The sequence below is a fragment of the Sclerotinia sclerotiorum genome, genomic scaffold (genome assembly GCF_000146945.2).
Source record: "Sclerotinia sclerotiorum 1980 UF-70 scaffold_10 genomic scaffold, whole genome shotgun sequence".
In the NCBI taxonomy this organism is placed as follows: domain Eukaryota; kingdom Fungi; phylum Ascomycota; class Leotiomycetes; order Helotiales; family Sclerotiniaceae; genus Sclerotinia; species Sclerotinia sclerotiorum.
In genome coordinates this window covers 1,261,709-1,282,311 of record NW_001820826.1, presented here as the reverse complement: position 1 = coordinate 1,282,311, position 20,603 = coordinate 1,261,709, and the positions used below count along the sequence as shown (strand labels likewise).

At 42.0% G+C, this 20,603-nt stretch overlaps 7 protein-coding genes across 7 annotated transcripts; 1 reads left to right on the top strand and 6 right to left on the bottom strand.

Moving 5' to 3' along the window:
- Positions 1 to 762: 762 nt before the first annotated feature.
- Positions 763 to 2,690, bottom strand: SS1G_07990 (hypothetical protein; the record flags this gene model as incomplete). Its single annotated transcript, XM_001591314.1, has 2 exons — positions 763 to 2,507; positions 2,657 to 2,690. The coding sequence occupies 2 exons, from the start codon at positions 2,688 to 2,690 to the stop codon at positions 763 to 765; spliced, it is 1,779 nt and encodes a 592-aa protein (XP_001591364.1).
- A 448-nt stretch (positions 2,691 to 3,138) lies between these two features.
- Positions 3,139 to 4,872, bottom strand: SS1G_07989 (hypothetical protein; the record flags this gene model as incomplete). The annotated part of the gene is made up of 4 exons (XM_001591313.1): positions 3,139 to 3,223; positions 3,448 to 3,712; positions 3,950 to 4,340; positions 4,393 to 4,872. 4 exons carry the CDS (start codon positions 4,870 to 4,872, stop codon positions 3,139 to 3,141), a joined length of 1,221 nt encoding a protein of 406 aa, XP_001591363.1.
- Positions 4,873 to 6,179: 1,307 nt separating this feature from the next.
- On the bottom strand, positions 6,180 to 9,388 carry SS1G_07988 (hypothetical protein; the record flags this gene model as incomplete). Its single annotated transcript, XM_001591312.1, has 7 exons — positions 6,180 to 6,640; positions 6,989 to 7,693; positions 7,741 to 8,102; positions 8,153 to 8,676; positions 8,736 to 8,946; positions 9,005 to 9,216; positions 9,383 to 9,388. 7 exons carry the CDS (start codon positions 9,386 to 9,388, stop codon positions 6,180 to 6,182), a joined length of 2,481 nt encoding a protein of 826 aa, XP_001591362.1.
- A 1,291-nt stretch (positions 9,389 to 10,679) lies between these two features.
- SS1G_07987 (predicted protein) lies at positions 10,680 to 12,350 on the bottom strand (the record flags this gene model as incomplete). The annotated part of the gene is made up of 2 exons (XM_001591311.1): positions 10,680 to 11,503; positions 11,612 to 12,350. The coding sequence occupies 2 exons, from the start codon at positions 12,348 to 12,350 to the stop codon at positions 10,680 to 10,682; spliced, it is 1,563 nt and encodes a 520-aa protein (XP_001591361.1).
- A 2,266-nt stretch (positions 12,351 to 14,616) lies between these two features.
- SS1G_07986 (predicted protein) lies at positions 14,617 to 15,697 on the bottom strand (the record flags this gene model as incomplete). Its single annotated transcript, XM_001591310.1, has 2 exons — positions 14,617 to 14,730; positions 15,590 to 15,697. The coding sequence occupies 2 exons, from the start codon at positions 15,695 to 15,697 to the stop codon at positions 14,617 to 14,619; spliced, it is 222 nt and encodes a 73-aa protein (XP_001591360.1).
- A 784-nt stretch (positions 15,698 to 16,481) lies between these two features.
- SS1G_07985 (predicted protein) lies at positions 16,482 to 16,640 on the bottom strand (the record flags this gene model as incomplete). Its single annotated transcript, XM_001591309.1, has 1 exon — positions 16,482 to 16,640. One exon carries the CDS (start codon positions 16,638 to 16,640, stop codon positions 16,482 to 16,484), a length of 159 nt encoding a protein of 52 aa, XP_001591359.1.
- A 1,263-nt stretch (positions 16,641 to 17,903) lies between these two features.
- SS1G_07984 (hypothetical protein) lies at positions 17,904 to 20,603 on the top strand (the record flags this gene model as incomplete). The annotated part of the gene is made up of 1 exon (XM_001591308.1): positions 17,904 to 20,603. One exon carries the CDS (start codon positions 17,904 to 17,906, stop codon positions 20,601 to 20,603), a length of 2,700 nt encoding a protein of 899 aa, XP_001591358.1.

Here is a 20,603-nt window from a genome sequence, read left to right as displayed (position 1 = left end):
TATACATGACCTCGAATCAACTTTCTGGGTGCTTTTCTGGATCTGCATTCACTATGATGGACCAAATCGGGGAAGGGTTATTAAAGAGTTCGACAACTGGAACTACGCGGATATGAAAGTTTTGGCTAGGGCGAAATTAGGTACTTGTAACGTTCCGGTATTCTCTAGCAACTGATGCCTTACGTTCGTCGGTTGGCAATTATGGCTTAAGACTTTATCACTGGTATTCACTTGGAAGTGAAGTTGTTGCTAGATCAAGTAGAATGTAAGTAAACTAATTGATAACTTAGTTGAGCACAAAGCTCCTAAACTACGAAATAACGAAGGTTTATATGGATCACGAAACGAGGAGGATAGCATGGATAGCGGCTATCTAGTCTATCCATCACATGATAGATGACTAGTCACGTGTTATTGGATTCGTGACAATGAACTATGATACAAGACTGGAAACAGAATCGAGAATTTACATCTTTCTCTTTATGCTTTCAGACCTTTAATTCTAATAATGATTAGCTCGAAGGTGCATCAAATAAAATATTTCTTTATATTTCTTTGTACCAATAAAACTACCACATCACTACACTAGAACATACTGGAATCAATGTGGCAAATAGAAAGTCTATATAATCATAGACTTCCCCCAACCTCTCTGTTAAAGAGAGAAAAAAAAAAAAAAAAGGATATTATATTCAAGACATAAATAAGTTAGTCATTAATAGATATATTGAAACTGATTTTTACTTAGATAATATGAAATTTTCACTCAAATTTTAGAAAGAAAATGCCACCGGTGGAAAATGCCATGACCATAACACCGTTACAAAAATATGTACTAGTTGGCCGATAGTCTGGAGGAAGCCAAAAAATATTTCGCACTTCTTTATCTAATCTTTCAGCTACCCAATGATTTGATATAAAGTACCGTTCAAAGGCTGAGGATGCCTGTAAACTTGAATGACCCTCGAGCGTTTGAAGCGATTCGCCCGTCATTGCATCCCAAAGCCGAATTGTATTATCGTAAGAGCCCGAAGCTACTTTTGTACCATCTGGTGAGAAGGCAACTGACGTAACCGAACCCAAATGACCCTCGAGCGTTTGAAGCGATTCGCCCGTCATTGCATCCCAAAGCCGAATTGTTTTATCGTGAGAGCCCGAAGCTACTTTTGTACCATCTGGTGAGAAGGCAACTGACAAAACCGAATTCGAATGACCCTCGAGCGTTTGAAGCGATTCGCCCGTCATTGCATCCCAAAGCCGGATTGTTTTATCGTGAGAGCCCGAAGCTACTTTTGTACCATCTGGTGAGAAGGCAACTGACCAAACCGAACCCGAATGACCCTCGAGCGTTTGAAGCGATTCGCCCGTCATTGCATCCCAAAGCCGGATTGTTTTATCTTGAGAGCCCGAAGCTACTTTTGTACCATCTGGTGAGAAGGCAACTGACGTAACCGAATCCGAATGATCCTCGAGCGTTTGAAGCGATTCGCCCGTCATTGCATCCCAAAGCCGGATTGTTTTATCGTAAGAGCCCGAAGCTACTTTTGTACCATCTGGTGAGAAGGCAACTGACCAAACCCAATCCGAATGACCCTCGAGCGTTTGAAGCGATTCGCCCGTCATTGCATCCCAAAGCCGGATTGTATCATCGTAAGAGCCCGAAGCTACTTTTGTACCATCTGGTGAGAAGGCAACTGAATTAACCCAATCCGAATGACCCTCGAGCGTTTGAAGCGATTCGCCCGTCATTGCATCCCAAAGCCGGATTGTATTATCGTGAGAGCCCGAAGCTACTTTTGTACCATCTGGTGAGAAGGCAACTGAATTAACCCAACTCGAATGATCCTCGAGCGTTTGAAGCGATTCGCCCGTCACTGCATCCCAAAGCCGGATTGTTTTATCGTAAGAGCCCGAAGCTACTTTTGTACCATCTGGTGAGAAGGCAACTGACCAAACCGAACCCGAATGACCCTCGAGCGTTTGAAGCGATTCGCCCGTCATTGCATCCCAAAGCCGGATTGTTTTATCGTAAGAGCCCGAAGCTACTTTTGTACCATCTGGTGAGAAGGCAACTGACCAAACCGAATTCGAATGACCCTCGAGCGTTTGAAGCGATTCGCCCGTCACTGCATCCCAAAGCCGGATTGTATTATCGTGAGAGCCCGAAGCTACTTTTGTACCATCTGGTGAGAAGGCAACTGACCAAACCGAACCCGAATGACCCTCGAGCGTTTGAAGCGATTCGCCCGTCACTGCATCCCAAAGCCGGATTGTATTATCGTGAGAGCCCGAAGCTACTTTTGTACCATCTGGTGAGAAGGCAACTGAATTAACCCAACTCGAATGACCCTCGAGCGTTTGGAGGGCGGCACTCCAATTTGATCGTGTCCTTGATATTTTGTAAATCCAACTTGGAATATATTCTTGAAATGTTTTTCGAATGATACTATTCTCTGGAGCAAAGAAAAGAGCTGAATAATAGATTTGAAGAGGAGCTTGTTCAATTCCTATTCGATTGTAAAGGACGAAGCGTTTAGCGTCATGTATGAGAGTATAGAGTTCAGAACCTTTGTTAGCCTTTATTATCTATTAGCTGAATTCCTAAAAGAACTACCAAAATAGTATTGACACACTAGAATATAAGACTCTAAAGAACTTATTGCGTTGATGCCCTCTGAAGTTTTCTCCATCAAGTTCATAACCTCCAGCCAATGTAGCAAATGATTTTTCAGGAATTCATAAATATTGCCGTTATCTTGAATGTATTCTCTATTTTGTTCAGGATCTCCATCTCTTAAATGGTTAATCCAGTAAATACAGGAATACCGTATAGAAGCTAATGTATCGGGATAGGGCTGTTTGACTTTATCAATAGGAAAGCCGGGATAACCCAAACCGTATATATCGCGTTTTAGAGTTTTTCTCATAACTGTTATCGAATTTAGAAGTGCTTTGTTATGAACTTTCCCAATTCCATCAGGAAATATTGTTTTAATAGCCTTTTTAGAAAGGAAATCCTTTGCTGATTGGTGAACAAAGAATACATTCCTATAACGAACAACCAGAAAGGAACCACAAAGTTGTATTATTTCCTCTAGCGGAATCTCATTATTCATCTCCATCAGGGACATTAGTTCGTCAAGCGTAAGAGGCCGATATGCTATTACTACAATAGCCAGGATCTGAAGGCATATCTGAGCCGCCTCGATATCTTCCATATCTACTATCTGTTCCATCATACGATTATATAAAGGATCAAGTTCGGAAGGGTAATCTTGTAGCTTTGAATTCGTGAATAATCGAGCTTTTTCAAGATTTTGACAAACTAAAGCCACCCAAAGAAAAGTTCCATTTGCATGTTCTAGGAGATAACGTTCGATAGTATCCTTTGTCTTCGTTGTGTATTTTTTTGTTCTCGCAAGATATTTCACCTTTTCTCGGATATACCATCTGACAGCAGCAGATACTGATTCAGCATTCAACTCGAGACTGAGCCGGGTTCCCTGCTCGGCTTGTTGTAACTGCTCTTCGATTTCGGGCCAGTTTCGACTAGAGACAAGCCATTTAACACGAGAAGAAATGGATAAGCCCGAAACAATTAGGCGAAGTAATTGTGGCAGGTCTTTTTGGCATTCGTCAAGTGCATCAATAATCAAGATCGTCGGCTTCAAATTCTTATCATGCAAGATATCCTTCAAAATCTCAGAGAGTGCTATAAAGGTATTAGCATCTTTGAACAACTGTTCCCCTGCCTTCTCATATCTCTTTTGTAAATGCGAGAGAAGGGCAGGCTGCCGATCTAGGAGCATATAGATAAGGCCACGTAGAACAGCTACAGCACTATTAATGCGTACATCAGTGCCTTGGCAAAAGAAATAGGCTAAGGCAGTCTCATCCGATCTCTGCAGCTCATTTATTATACCACAGAGCAACATGGTCTTGCCCTTACCAGGATCTCCTTTAATCCAAAGTAGGCGATTATCTCGGTTAAAGTGCCATTGTTGAAAATCACTATTATCGAAAATCCAATTATATACATTATCGAGTAGTCCTCCTTTAGTCTCTTCGATACGTCTCTTGTCCAATCGTGGATCGGTGGTTCGTAGGTCGATTAGGCAGCGGTTTTCCAAGGTGTGAGTATTGATATTAATAGACCCTCCTCCAGAATTAAGGTTTGATGCAATGAATTGTGATCCGCCCGCGTTTGTAAAATTGCCTTGTCGATTAATTCTCTGTCGTTTAGACTGTGTTTCAGGTAGATATCGGGATTTATCATCTTGATACTGCGAGTTGAAAGTTGTATCATGATTTGTATAATATCGTTTATGAAGGTTTGTATTCTGGTTATATAAGATATTAGCCTACATATATCATTTAGGGAGTAGACCTTACCTCGATATCACGAATAGGGAGTGTATTACCGTGGATATCCGTCGAAGGTGCAACATAGTTATTCCTCAAAGCCAAAGATAGTAAGGATCTCTGCTTTGTAACAAATCGGAAGAGTTCCTCTGCTTCATTCTGCTTGAAATCCAATGGAAGAACCCTAACATCTATGGTAGAAGCTGTATCCTCGAATTTCGTAGTTAATTCCTGGAGTGCTGTCTTTAAGAGGTTTAATGGGCCATCGAAGCCTTCAAGTCTTTGAGAAATTGTTGACCAATCTTCATTATTGATTGAATTGTTTTGTATATTAGCTTGTAAAGTAGAAAGGATTTCATATATAGAGTTGATCTCGTTGATGATATTGTTGTGATCTGTGATTGGGTCTTTGATATTACTTAGATATTGATGGACTGTGCTACCAAGGTGGAGTACAGCTTCGATTCTAGTAACGATTCTAGCGGTAACACTATCAAGTGGATCAGGCATTGTGATAAATATACTTGAAGTAATTGGACTCGAAAGCTTCCAAGTTACTCGAACTGTTTATTGCGTTTTCGGGTGGAATAGACGCTTTTACTGTGTAGATTGTCATTGTTGTTTTTACGTCCGGGGCTGAGCGCAGAGCGCCTAACCACAGGGGACGCTTTTGGAGACATTGAGGCGGTTTGTCACGTGAAAGAGATTCAAAGTAACTAATCAATGGGGTGTGGATCGAGTAGGGGACCAACAGGGCTTGGAGGCATACGATGTTAGGCCTAATATGGCAAGTACGATAATGAGTAGGTCTATATGTCACGATTCACCATTAGGATTGATGGTGTTACGATGGTAGCAAACTGATTAATTAGGGGAGCTTAGGCCTTGTGCAAACACGATCAGATTTCATCGAATTAGTATGTGATCTTGGTCACCTGAAGATCGTGTATGCACGCACCATCAGAAATCACGTGATAAGGAGCCCTGAGGAGCCAGAAAGCTCCTGGGGGCTCCCTTTATCGATCATTATATAATCAGAGTAGTTTCATAGTTTAGGAGCTTCGTGCTCAACTTAGTTATCAATTAGTTTACGAACATTCTACTTGCCTAGTCAGACCGGATCGTTACACATAGCTCTGAGCTGGTGCCGATTGATCGTAACCATCCGATTGATCTGTCCGCTATGTCCTATAGCATTCAGTTACCGTCCTTAATCTATTTAGTCAGTTTAGTCGATCGTCTTTTTGTCTTCCTCGTATCTTGCACGTCGTAGTGTTACGAGGGTTGCCGTCTAGATCACGTGGAAGTGCTCTAGGCTCTCGAGGTGGTTTATAACTAGGCGTCAAGCAGGAACTTAAGTAACGATGGTAATGATTGCAATTCGTAACTAATAATAGTATACTAGATGATTGATCTTGAGCACAAAGTACTATAGTAAGGGAATCCATCCTGATTAAATAGACCTTCGTGTCCCGGAAGTCGATCGACTCTTGGGGAGCCGATCGATCTCAAAGTCCGTCGGCTTCGGATCAGGTGACACCTATCACATGATTATATTAGCTAATCGGTCACATGATGTAGGGTATGTTACGCCGTCGTAACACTTCATATTAAGTCATGCCTCAATAAAGGTCTAGCTTGTCCATCTACTAAAATAAACCTTTGTCATCACTTCATGTATAGTTGGACGAAGGGGTGCGATGTTGAGAGAGAAGGATCCTGTCCTCAATAACCCAGGAATTTGTCTATTATAGAAATTTGATAAATATGAATAATAAATTAAAAATAGGTTCAAAGTAAAATCTCAACCTGATGTCCTAAGCTGCCACAATACTCTTGCCTCCATCAGCAATCAATCTTATCCTAACTCGAATCTTCAAGAAACCATCACCAAGCCTCCCCACCACCACTTTACCGTTACTACCTACTTCAACGTCTATCATAGCACTAGGGGAAAACAACAACGCTTCGCCAACACTTAGCTTTACAATTTCGGCAAACAATCTTTTCGCACCATCCCCGTTTCCTCTTGAACTCGCAAGAACATCTGAATCTGTATTGTCATCATCAAGCAAATTAGAAGTAGCACCTGCAAGGTGGCGTTTCAAGCTGTTCAACCATTTGGGTGAAGTGAATCGATGCACAATAACAATTGAAGATAGATCCAAAAGCGAAGGAGAAATTGTTGGTTCCTGCGTAGAGATAATAACACGAGCGCCAAGGTGACGTTGTAGTCGAACAGTAGAGAGGAGGGTATTCGTCAAAGTTGATGCTTCAGCTGAGGTGTTCATATACTATAAGCCCTGGTCAAGTTACTTTTCCGATGGACTGTTAATCCTTTCAAGTTGTCACATCAATCCCTAACACCTTATTCGATAGTTTTAGGGTCGAAGGCTGATGCCATGCACAGTTTGTACATGATTCTTGAAGTGCTGTAAGTGTTTAAGAATAAGCCCTTCCGATTGGCAAACAGGATGAGTACAGGATATTCTCTGGAATTTCGGAACTTCTTTCAAATGGCTATCCACATGGTTCATCATTTTGTGTGAAGTGGCATAAGTACGTGTCCGATACTCATAAGTACTTCGATTGTCTCCGATACATATAATGCATTGGGTCTTTTTACAAAGAAGGGGAAAGGGGTCCTCGCACAAAGGTTGTTCCTCAGAAAACTCTGAAGATTCCCTACTTGAGTGGTTGCTATGTTGAACTTCTTGTTCCTGTCGATAGGAGAGTGCTACCATTAAGTCAATGGTACGGATCCGGCGGCTGACGATATCGCTTGGGCTCATGTCCCTCGAGAGATCACAAAGCACCTCTTGGAGTCGAGTTCGTTCTGGAAGCTGATGATGGACGACAGGCTCAACATATTCGTTTGTAGGGACCTTTTTGAGTTGCCTCTCTAATTCTTCATCATGGATACGATCGAAATAATCTCGCCGGAACTCTATCTTGATTGCTCGATCACGTTGTTTCTGTAAAGAATCAATCTGCCGACGGAGTTGTTCACATTCTTTGCGGATTTCAGGTGGAGCTCGATTGTAGGATCTATATTGCCTTTTGTATTCCTCGCGTTCTCTTTTAAGTTCCATTATCTCTGGATCCGGAGGGAGGGCTTTCAAAATCTCTTCGGGCACATCGATTGGGGCACGCGGATCACATGTGAGACTCATATGTGTAAAGGCACGAAGAAATCCGATATTCGTTGGCTGGTCTAATACCGCATCTTGAACGATAAACCGGACCTTTTCGTTGATGTAGGATCCGCAAAAGACTCCTGTCTGAGGGTTATGCCTCATCACCTGGTCACGCACAGCAGTTGTAGCTGCCCCTAGAAGATGTCAACAAGAATACAAAGTATTTGCAAAAATCTCTTACCGTCTACAGCATTCCCAGTACCTCGACGGAAACAATAGCTAGTTAGCTTCTGTGCAAATCCGGCAGCCCAACCAAGACGGTCAAGGTAATATGCAAAGGTCGAGTAACGGAGGGCCTTATGTTCTGATGTTGATAGACCATCAAATGTCCATACCGCCTGCCGAAAGATCGGTACTTTGAGTTTCTCTGGCTTCCAATGCACCAGAACTGCTTTTGTAGGGTCTTGTAGGTTGCTTGTAAAAAAAGGTTTGGCGTGAGTAAATCCGTCTACCTTGATTGCATTATCCCTGATGGCAATGGCTAAGATATGGCTAACAGGACAAAGAATTGGTAAAGCTTCTTCGTGAAAAAGGAACGTAGTCCTACGAATATTACATTAGCAAGATCAAAACACATCAAATCAAGAACGTACGGTTTGGGGTTTCTATTAGCTCCTTTGTGATGAGCAAGAGTGATCTCCATTCCAAGGAGATCGCGTTCTCCAGGGGTAGGATTTCGGACAATCCAAAGACGGATATCTTCATAACAGAGAGCTTTATATTCTCGTGTAAGAATATCCTCATCATCCTTATCATCATAATCGGAGATCTTTGGATCAACCCAAGGCTCTGGATTCTCATATATAGGATCATCATCTTTCGTCTCATCCAAGCCCTCACATTCATTATCCCAATTGTCGTCTTCATATGTTTGATCGCGACCAATAGCAATTTTCCCTTTGGCTGCATCAACCAGCTCGGCGGGTCGACAGCCGGTATAGATAAGGAGGAGCATGATTGTTGCAAGTGCCAAACGCTGATCTTCGGTTGGAAAAATAGATGTGTCCCGGGCCCAATGATGGGTGAGGAGGAGGATAAGGTCGTCTGCTCCCAACACTGGCTTTGCCGTCTTTTCTCGTCTTAAAGTGAACTCTTTGGTTAAGATAGTGTCGAGATACTATGATTATGTAATTAGTAATCTATCTCAGAAAATAGCAACAAAGCATGTTAACATACCTTTAAAACTTCTTTCGCATCATTTGTGTCCATATGCCGTCCGTTGACTCGGTTGTAAAGCTGCTTGAACTGAAGCAGATATTGATGTACAGAACTGAATGTGCGTATCCTATAATTCTCACAGATATATCGGAGGAACATCATAGTAGTCCCTTTATTACACTTTTGAATAGCTGCCCGCCAGTATTGCTCGTTTCTGAATTCGCAGAACCTGATGTTATGTGTTAGCTTCGCAAGATGAAACTCGAGGTAGGCGATTGTTTTCTTACCTTTTCCACTTGCGGCATATGCCAGTGATGTTTTCCTTTGTGGCGTCTGCATCTTTTGATGCCAGAGGACCATCTCCATTCAGCTTTTGAATATTGATTTCGCAGTCCTTTGGTGTGAGCTTAGGTTTTTTTGGCCGTTGCTGAAGATTGCTACGCCGTACAAGGAATTTCTGGAGGTTGATATTCTCTGGGGCATCGTCACAAAGGCGGCGCTTTTTCGAAGTATTAGCCATAATCAATGCTAGAAGATTTGAAAGATAAAGGGAAAAGATAAATTGAAAATAGTTTGCATGTAAATGAAGGTATGTTGCTGGTTGAGGTAGAAAGGTGTCGAGGAAATGAGAAGTGGGAAGACCACGGTTTAAATAACTTGAATACAGCCATTTTGGCTCTGTCTTAATTAGGATGGTGTTGTTGAAAATGGGAGACGGGAAATGGTGATGGATGAGGATCATGAATTTTGGTGGGGTTGGAGTTCGCGCTGATGCACGTGAACGATGCTATTAGCGCGTGCTGAGGCTGCGTAAAACAGCGACGAAGCCCGCCGAATGTAGCGGCCAAAACACCAAGAACTCGCTTTATATTATAAAACTAAAGAGAGAGATAAATAGATTTTATAAATAAAGATTAATTAATTAAAGTGTAGAAATGAATGTGGAATTTTGAGATATTAAGATATAATATATAATAAGTGTTAAAGTGAATGGTTCCTGCGTAGCACGTGCACAGGGCACTAGTCCTATTAGGACTAGATTGAGAAGCTCTCTGTAGGAGAGCTTCGCACTTCCGTAGAACTTAGATAATGAGTGATTTATATACAAGACCAATATAGCCTCAGTTCTGCCCTATCAGCTTCCCACTATTCCCTGTGTAAGGTCATTCCTTTTAACAATAAGTATAAAAAAAATGATTTGAAATGGATGAGAAAACCATGGTGAATAACAATTTTCGGGGAGGAGAGATAGGAATAGGAATAGGAATTAAACAGCTAGTTATAATTATATCAAATATTCAAAATAAAAAATAGAATAAAAGAATAAAGAATAAAGTGGAGTTGGGCACCTGATAATTAAATGAAAAAGGAAATAAAGAATTCGAGATCACTAAAGATAGATTTATAATCATAGTTCTAGGTATAGTATAGAGTTAGTATATAAGAATTGAAAACAGGGCTAGAAGAATCTACAAGAAGAGGTGTATAAAAAGTAAAGGGGACGTTATATATATAATTCTTTAATTGAAGATACAAGCTTGTTTGATGGATGGATGGGTAGATATATTAAATATATAGATTTATTTATTTATAAACCCAGTGCTTAAATATTTAATCACTAACTTCATCAAGATCCTCTTCATCTTCAAATTCAAATTCAATTAAAATCATAAGATTCATAAATCATAAAATCATTATTCATCAACTATCTACTTTTCTATACCTACCTACTTTGTTTGTTTTTCCTCTTTTCCTTATTTCCAACTTTTCCTTCCTTATATATATTCCCAAAACTTCAAATCCTCCTCCCTGCTTGAATCCAACAAACTCAACTCAGCAAACCCACAAATAAAAATTAACAATCAATATCTTTCCTCCCCTTTCCCTTCCTTTCCATTCCCTTATGATATCATATCAAATAATATCATATCATATCATACCCATCCTAAACATATCATCTCTCTACCTATCCACCTTCACATCTCCATTCCCTTTCCCTTTCACTTTCGCATCTACAACCTCCTTCACACCCAAATCCACATTTAAATCAACATTCAAATCCACATCCACATCCAAATCTAAATCCAACTCCTCACCTACTAAATCCACTTCTTCCATATGAATTCGTAATCCCTCTGTAAAAGTTTCATCTTCGTCTGAGCTGTGAAGTGCGAAATTTTCAGGTGGAGATATATTTGCTTTTGAGTCATTTAACTCTTTCTTCCCGAGATCCGGATTAGTGTTCTTATTACTCGTATTCATATTCCCCAATTTCTCCTTCTCCTTCTCCTTCTTCTCCCCCTCCTTCCCCCTCTCCCTCTCCTTCCCCTCCCCAACCCCCCTCAACATCCCCTCCATAATCCTCCTCTCAACCTCCTCCTTCTCCTCACTCATCTCCAACAAACTCTTCCTCTTCGCCCTCCCCCCCTTCTCCACCTTCCTCTCCAAAAAACAACTCCTCGGCACCGCCCCCAACTCCTTCCAAATCGCATAATCCGACACCACCCCACTCAACCTCTTATGTCCCTCATCCGGATCCCTCAACATTTCCATCCCCATAACATCGATAAATCCCTGTCGACTTAACATGGGCATATTGGCCCCCAGACTGATGGATCTTCGGATTCTCTCTCCTGCTGTGGGGGATGGAGATGGAGGGGGTAGATTCGAGGCGTGTCTCACTGAGAGGGTGTGAGAAATCTCATTACATTTGAAAAAGATGCCGAGTTCCAAGTCGGCGATTTCTTGATTTTGTGGTCCACCTGTTGTGTATAATGTTTTTTGCCCTATAAATTCCCATTAGTATGATTCCAGAAGTTCCATAAAACCACCTCCTCTTTCACAAATTACATCCCCCCTTCCCTCTCTCTTTCCTAAAAATAATCAAAACCTACAAATATTATTCTCCATCTCCACCCCCTGCATTTCCAAAAAAGCACTCCAAACCTCCGGCCTCAACTCATTCGTCTCTTCAACATCCAAACACAAAAATATCGTCGTCATCAAATCAACAAAAATCCCATTTGCCGTTCCATCTTTCTGAAAAAATGGACCCCACTCCGAAGGCACCGGTGGCGCCATTGATGCATACGGATTGGTAAAAGCTTCTAATTCAATTTTCACCGGTCTAATAGGTAAATCGGGTCTTAATTTTGTAATGGGCGAATTGGAATAACTCAAATTGTTATTATCACATAAAGGACCCGCGGTAAAAGCATCCTCATTTACAGGCAGCTGAATGGAGATGAGATCACCCAGGCCAGCACCGGAAGCGGAACCTTTTTGCGAGCCGGAGCTACCTTTTGAGGCTTTCCTACTGGGTTTTACGATATCCCACAGGGCGCCCCAGTTTGCGGTTGGGAGATCGACTTTTTTGGGCGGGGTGGTGAGGGTATCTTTTCGAGGAGGGAGAAGCGGGACGGGACGAGGGGGAAAGGGAGGCGGGATGGCCGGGGTCGTGGTTCCGCTCGTTTTGAAGATGGCGGTGGGATGACTGCTCTGGTGCGTTTGGCTTATGTTTTGAATGACGAAACAGTTGGCGCAAAGATTGTAGTCGGTACATATGTGGCATTGGATGCGAGCCTTGTCGGGACGAATGGACTCGGTACAACCGGAGCATTCATATAGAGACATTATTTTGTACTACGGGACATGTGTAGGTATCCTAGGCTATGTGAAAATGAATCTTCGTATATGAGAGATATGAGAGAGGAGAGGAGAGAGGTGTCTATGAGAGGTGTGTATATGATGAGAGGAATATGAAAGAAAGAAGATGTGAATAATTCGGCACGAAGTATTTTCTAGGGAGAAGCTTTCTTTACATAAGAGGTTATCGAAGGAGAAGAAGAAGAAGAGGAAGAAGAAGAAGAGGAAGAAGGTTCTTTAAGGGACCGGGATCTAATGAAGCAGCTCTAGAATCTATCGATTTTATTAATTAACCATTAATACTCGTGGTAAGCAGTCTGTGGTGAGGACGGCAACCTGGTGACCTTACCGTAGAGTAAGTAAGTAGTCCAGGGAGTCTATGTATGGTAAGCAGTCTCGAGGTAATGTTGAGAGTTTCATAAACGTCTTGAAAGTTGGTAGGGTACAGCTGTAGTGAGTGAGAGAGTGAGTGAGTGAAGGAGTGAGTGGTATTTGTTAATTATTTACTCGGTGGTAAGGTAAGGTTAGGTACGCTTTGATGTCGATGATCGGACTGCTGGGGGGCTGCTGGGGGATGCTGGGGGCTTTATTCACTAAAACTAGATTCTGGAACAGCAAAAAGAAAAGGCTGAAAATGAAAAGGCCGAGGCGGTCAAAAAGGACTTTCATTGAACATTCCAATAGAATGAATGAATGGAATGATAGTACCTGCTTTAGATATGATTGGGATTTCACAATAAAAAGAATCAAAATGTTAATATACCTTGAGAACACATAAAATCAAAGAAGATTCTTTGTTATAATCATTCCCTTCTGACTCCCACAATCTCCCAGTACCACTTCACCACCTTTATTGTCCAGCTTCGACTCGCACATACCTTATAGCGTTCAAATTCAACTCAGACATTCCACTGATGCACCCGAACATTCCATGTTCCCTTCGTTTTATAATATATCCATTGACTTTCCCAGTCTCCCTTCCCCTATTCCTGAACCATGGTATTGGTAATGTTTTTTCCATCGATCATTTTTTTGGGTGGAATCGGACTTCAGTTATGAACGAAATTGCCGATAAAATGTGAGATGTAGGTCAGACTATTGGATTTAATCTTACTGTAGGTCTTATATGCCCAGCGTAGGTAAATAGGAGGTTTGTTGGATTGTGTGCGAGTGTATAGGCATACTCAGGAACACCCTTCTTTCAATAGCATTTCGCTCTCGACAATCGATTGACGACCTTTTGGTGCAGTGAAAAGAATGAGTACGAGTATTTGGTAGGTATACTCCGCACCTTTAGTATTGATTGACCCTGATTGTGAAAAACTGCTGTATTAATGGTTTAAAGATCATCAATTGCCTCCGCAAAATGAATTTTGGTAGCAAGATGCTCAAGTCATAAAGAAGTAAACAGTCTACCATCCTACCTCGACGCAGCGAATCATATCTATGGCGTCGAAGCACAATATACCTTTCCGAACGAATCCTCCTGAACCACAAACCTTTCTCCCCTTTCTGCTAACAATTGATGTATTTGGAATGAGACCCACAGCCTGATGGGAATATGGAGATCGGGAAGCGGGGCCACACATAAATAAAGTCAACATGTCCTACTATCTCGGAGGTATCCCACTGTTCTAATTGAATCTTCTTGAAATAGATAAATGGTAATGTCTCGAAGACTGGTGTTTTCATGCCACTGTACCGTGCAATCGGGCATCTCCATAGACGACGATAAGGTTCCGATACCTCCAGATTCTGAACATCCATCTATCTACTTAGGTAACACATAAACGCTAGACGCTGCGAGATCCACAAGAAGTGGACGGCGTCAAATTACCAACAAGAGATCGAGCCGCATTTACGAGATCGGCCAAAGGTTTTTCTTTCCTTTCTCAGTCATCAAAACGATACATGAGACGTTGATCTTAGTTTTTCACTCGCAGATCGCAGTTCATCGTATAATATTCTGCGGGATTGGTCAGAAATACAGTTTAAGAATCGGAGTGGATACCGAATATGCAGACTTTGCCGAACTAACGGTGGCCGGCGAGAGTTTATGGATTCGCCGACGCTATTCTCACTACTGTACTATTCCGTAGAGCCTCGGATAACCGTATGGCAATTCAAGGCAAGATTAGAAGGTAGATCAGTTTATACCTAAATATGTTGATGCAACTTGGTGAAGAGATTTTTTGGTGATTGACTTGCAAACTTAGGTAAGCGGCGGCGAGAAGATAGAAGATAACTGAATCATTCATAGATGCCTGGCAGGTACAACATTGCCAGGCAGTAGGTAGCTTCCTGACTCTGATGGGTCGTCATCTTTCAGGAACCGGTCAAGTGGGTTTGACTCAAGGTACTGAAGATACTGAAATAGAAGTAAGGTATAAAGCCATAATGAGTTGCAACTCATCCTTGATCCGGCAATCATCTATTTCGACTCGACCAAGTCGTTAGATGATTGAAAACAAGACTAGACTCAGTCCCTCAGGGAATGAGGACAAGCAAGATAAAGTCTTGGGCATGTCATGGGCATGAAATATCAACACAAAATGAACTCTCACACGTGATCATATATCTTTTGCTTCTTCTTTCTACCCCGCCAGTTTGAAATCCAAGGGACCAGCTGATCAATTAATGTTCCTACAATACTCCATCCTGTCTAACACGGCCCATATTCTGGTCTTTTCCTCTGATGTCCTGCTGTTCTTTTGTAGAAGAAGAAATACGACATAAACTTCGTATTTATACAATACTCGCCTATTCTTTACTTATCATACTTTTATACTCAAAACCAATATCATATCTATCGACGTCGGCATGTTGATACATACTTGTTTCATGTGAGATTTGAAGGATACCGACATAAAAGCATAATAAAGTAACTGACATATGAAGAATCGTAAAAATTGGATCGTACAGCTAGCTAAGCAATTTTCCCTTCCCCTGGATGTTCCCTATAGCCTGCTGGATATCTCCGAGATCATCAGCCTTACCCAACAGTGTGTTTCATGTTCAGCGTACGATCCAATAGTTTTGATTATGCGTTGTAGTTCAAAATGTTGTGTATGAGGTCGAGAAGATATGATGTGAGCAATGTGTGAAAACCAGACGCTTCAAGAGTCAAGACTCAAGTCTCAGACTCAAGAATCAGAACTCAATGAATCAAGCCTCAAGAATCAAGACTCAAAACCAAGGCCCTTCTTCACAATGACAGCGGCACATACCAACCATTCATCTCGGAAGGGCAAAATTACCGAAATGCTTAACAACAAAATATCCCTTGACCTAGCTTGGAACTCTCGATGTGATAACACGGACTGTCTATCAGCCATGTGGCATGAGTGTATTTCGACAATGCGTCAGAAGAGTATGAATGTCTTCAAGATTGCTACGAACTAGAAGAAGATTATCTGAGTAAAACATGGACCGATTCAATACTTGATTGGGTGGAAAAGGAAATTTCAGCTTCTTTTGGTTATTGTGATCTCCACCGCGGCCAAGACTAAAATCACCATCTGGCAAATGTTGCAGGCATGGTGTGATGATGATGATGATGATATTGATGATGATGAGGGTTTTTTTCTCTACCTACCATGCAGGAATTTGATGAAGCCATCAAACAATCACTCAAATGGTCCCAATATTAATATTCACATGCATGCAATCTAAACACAATATTGCATGGATGACTTTCCTCGGACCCTTTCTCTGGCATTGAGCATTGAAACCTCTGAGTTGTATCTTCTTCTAGTGGAGAAGAATGAAGCCGTTTCCGAACGATTGGTCGTCCGAATGGAAAGGCGGTTAAATACGATTCATTCATCCCGTCTGTAAATCCCCTATCTTACTCGGGCAACTGCACGAACCTTGGGTGTATTGATCAGATAATTAATTTGCGAGTAATTACCGTGAATGCACGATTGGGTATTCTGATTGGATTTGGTATTTCGCACCGGTATACGCAGTTGCAAACCTGTTCAAAGCAGATGTGTTTTTAGATATGATACCGTGTTACCGTGTTACCGTGTAGCTTTGAGTGGGTCGGATAGCTGATGCTAAGATGATTTTAAAGGGCGGAATTTGAGCGGTCTGACTTTATGAAGTGTAAAGTACATTTTAACATCCAACCGACATTTTACACATTTTACTAAGATTATTGAGCTGAACGGTAGAGGGTCCCTTGATTTTTGATTCTGTACACTTTCTTTGCTTGGGTCCCTTTTTTTGGAGGGTCCCTTCGGAGGGATCGTTAGCGAAAGCGACCAAATTCGCCATATTATGGATATTATGGATACAATGACGTAGAAACCCTTTATGGTGGGAATCCCTCATGCACTGCAACCATGGGTTATTCTTTCAGAAGATTAATAATTAATTTTTACTTTTTTAAGTGTACCGATGCAAGTAAAATATGCATAGAATGTCAAAATAGGCTTCCACGGTGTAAATCTTCTCTTTTTGAACACCTTAAATCTTGATTTTCAAAGAGATCTTCATTCGCATCTACACATTTCTACATTTTTCTCATGATTTCAAGACAGAAAAACATACATACGACCGGACTATGCACAGTAGATGAGCATGTGAAATTTCTTCCTCTGTCGTGATGTTTCAGTATCTTGTCCATTTATGTATTGTCCCTTGGTGCATTTTCACCCCCTTCATTTGTGCAGTGGTGCGGAGTTGGGCGAATAACGTGAGAGTGTCAGAAGTGGTGCGAGAAGAAGCCGGAAGGATAAGCGGACCCCTAATTCTCTAGTACTGCTGGTATCAAACTAAATCAAGTAGTATGATAATACAGTGGAGTCGAATTGATAAGATGGCATCGGTAGTCCCTGGTATGTTGTGTCCAGTTAACCCTACTCTGTACATATTTCCGACTTTTGGAAGAAAAATTCGTTTACCGAGTGGATTCGTCTCATTATCAATGACTTATCTTTCGGTCGATGCGCTTCACAACTCAACTGGTCGTTAGGGTAACATGTGGATTAACCGCTCGTTTTTCCAATTTCATTTGAATCCTATTGGACACTAATGCATTGAAAGTATAAACTGCCTGCGATTCAAAACACCAGGTGGGTCCTACCTTAACAGAGAAATGTAATGGAGACAAACTACGGCAGTGCTCTCTCTATCATCATCCATATATATCAGACCTCCTCCCTTCATCCTCTATCTCTCCATCAGTCAAGATTAGTTTCACGTCCTTTCATCTGAGGAAAGTCTTCGTATCCATTGTGATAAGTTCATATCACAATCACATCAAAGGTCATTCAGAGTTGTAAGCCACCACGGCCCGAATGACACCTCACAAGAAATCATCATATCACGATTATTCAAGAGGCTTCTTTAAGCTTCACGGACGTCCATTCTGTCAATCTCTGGCACCAACTTGATTCATCATTTACCCTCGATATTGTTTAACTTTTCGAATATATATCAACCTCACAAACACAACCTTTCAAACTCCTAACAATCTATTCTCCACCAAAGGCAGTAAAAACTTCTTCAAATACCTTTACAACACATACAGTCAACATGGCGATCCCATTCGGTTTCAGTTTCGGCGAGGTTATTCATGGAGTTGGGATCCTTAGAAATGCATTCACATCAATCAGCGAATCCGGAAAGGCAAACCCAGTTTTCGGAGATGTCGCACAAGTCCTATCTAGTCTTCACAAGCGTCTCGACGGTCTCGAGAGATTTTTGAGTGATCCATCATTTGGACCTCAGCGTGGTTTGATGATGCAAGTCATCAGTGCGTGCCAGCACTGTATAGAAAGATTTGTTCATCAAAGTTGCAGATTGAACGGTGTCACCACCAAGGGATCTTTATGGTCTCACGAAGAATTTTCCAACATTATCGAAAAGGTCGATTGGCTAGCTTGCAAGAAATGGGATGTCTCGCAGTTCAGGAAAGAACTTTCAATTCACGATGATGCAGTATCGAGTTTATTATCGACGATGCTTAGTACTCGTGATATGGAAAAGGGACAACTCACCCGCCAAATCAACGAGATCGTAACCACTCAACACAGAATGGTTCGAGGAGGTGGTAAAGCTTCTTCTCGAGATGCGGCAGTTAGCAATAAGGTTTTGAACGCACTGGCTGTCATCAATCCGCTCATCGGAAGAAAGGAGATTGAAGCTCGTACTGATCGTCTCTTCAGTAAATCGTGTGACTGGATTCTCAACAACAAGAGTTACAAGTCCATGATTGAAAGCGATCAATCCGATTTACTTTGGATTCATGGACAAGCAGGAAAGGGTAAAACCATGCTTTCCATGTATCTCGTCGATATTCTCTCCAAGCAAGTTGCTCAAAACCCTTGTGATCAAGTGGCATACTTTTTCTGCGACAACAACACGGATCAGAGAAATTCTACATTACATGCTCTCAAGACCGTCCTTCATCAGGTTTTGAAACAAAGTTCCCAGAATGTGTTGTTGGAAGATTTCAAACGTCATGGACCTCAAATGTTCGCTACCATCGAGGGTGTTTGGACTGCTTTGACACGAGTACTTGAAGCATCGACCACACGAAATCTTTATCTGATCATTGATGGTCTCGATGAATGCACCGAGGAATCTTTGGATGTCTTCCTCAAACTCGCTAGTACATATATTGCATCTAACGTTGATGGACTTTGCAATGTGAAATGGATTTTCACAAGTAGAAACGAAACAAGAATTGAAGAATACTTAAAATTATCCTGGGTGGTGGATTTGGAAGAAACCGCCACCGAAGTCAGCGGAGCCGTTGACTCGTTTATCGCTCACAAGGTTGATGCCTTGGCTACTAAGAAGAGATTCGATGCACCTTTAAAACAATTCGTGGCCGATAAATTGAGGCAAAAAGCTGGAGGAAATTTCCTCTTCATCTCTCTTGCTTGCAAGGAACTCTTGAAGAAGAATGTCTCTTTCATTAATGTTAAACTTGTCCTTGGAAAATTCCCTACTGGACTTGATGCATTGTACGCGAGAATTCTCGAGGGAGTTTTGAAATTGACTGAGGAAGATCAACAAACAGCCTTCTCAGTTCTTCGTGCAGTAGGAATTGCTTTCAGACCTCTCAGTCTTCGAGAATTGGCTGTGATGGCCGCTTTCCCAGCAGCAGCTATGGATGATGAAGATGTGGTATTGGATGCTGTTGAATTATGTGGATCATTCCTTTCATTACATCGCGATCACCCATACTTTGTTCACCGATCCGCAAAAGAATATCTCCTCAACCACGAAACCGCCGGTATCTTCTCCTCAGACCTCGAATTTGAACACGAGAAAGCTGCTTTCAGAGCCCTCAAATATACAACCAGAGACTGGAAATACTACCTCGAAAGTCTCGAAGATGTTCCTCTTTCCTCGTTACAAGATCAACCTTCTTCAGAAGACAGTCTTCAATATCCTCTCATCTACTGGATTAACCACAGCAACATCGCCGGTGCTCGCATGATGAAATCCTACGCCCTGGATCGCCATTTCTTCCGTCGCAATTGCGATCTCCGCCGAACCTGGCTCCTCTACTTCAAAAAACATCGCCACATGACTAATTTCTCCGCCATCCAAAATGTTCATTTCTCAGCCCTTCACATTTCAGCCGTATGCGATACCTGGTGGGTAGCTGAGATCCTCCTCAAAAACAGCAGCACCTACATCGACGTCGAAGATTCCTTCGGTCTCACCGCTCTCCACTGGGCCGTCCACTGCGGAAATGCCTCCGTAGCCAAAATCCTCCTTCAAAAAGGCGCCGATCCAAATAACAAGGGTGGAGTAACGGATTTCAAAAATGGTCCCAGAGAAGGTACACCACTTGGATTAGCAATCTCATACAATAATCTCGAAATGTCCAAACTTCTCCTCGCTCACGGCGCCGATATCGATTGTCCCGATCATCACTGCACCACACCACTCGTATGGACCATCCGACAAAATCTTCCCAAATCCACCAAATTTCTTCTGCAGCGGGGTGCGGATCCCGTTTTGAGGGATGAGGAGGGAAAGACTCCTCTTCATGATGCTTGTGCGAGGGGTTATGAGAACATTGCTAAGATTTTGTTGAATCATGGTGCGGCGCCGGATGCGAAGGATGATAGGGATATTAGTCCGGCAGGGGATGCGTGGAGTGGTGGTCATAAGGGTTGTATTAAGTTGTTGGATGCTTATGGGGTTAAGACTCCTGAGGGAGAAATGGAGGATGAGAGTAAATGGGGTAAGGGGGGTGATTTATTAGCCGCGTAG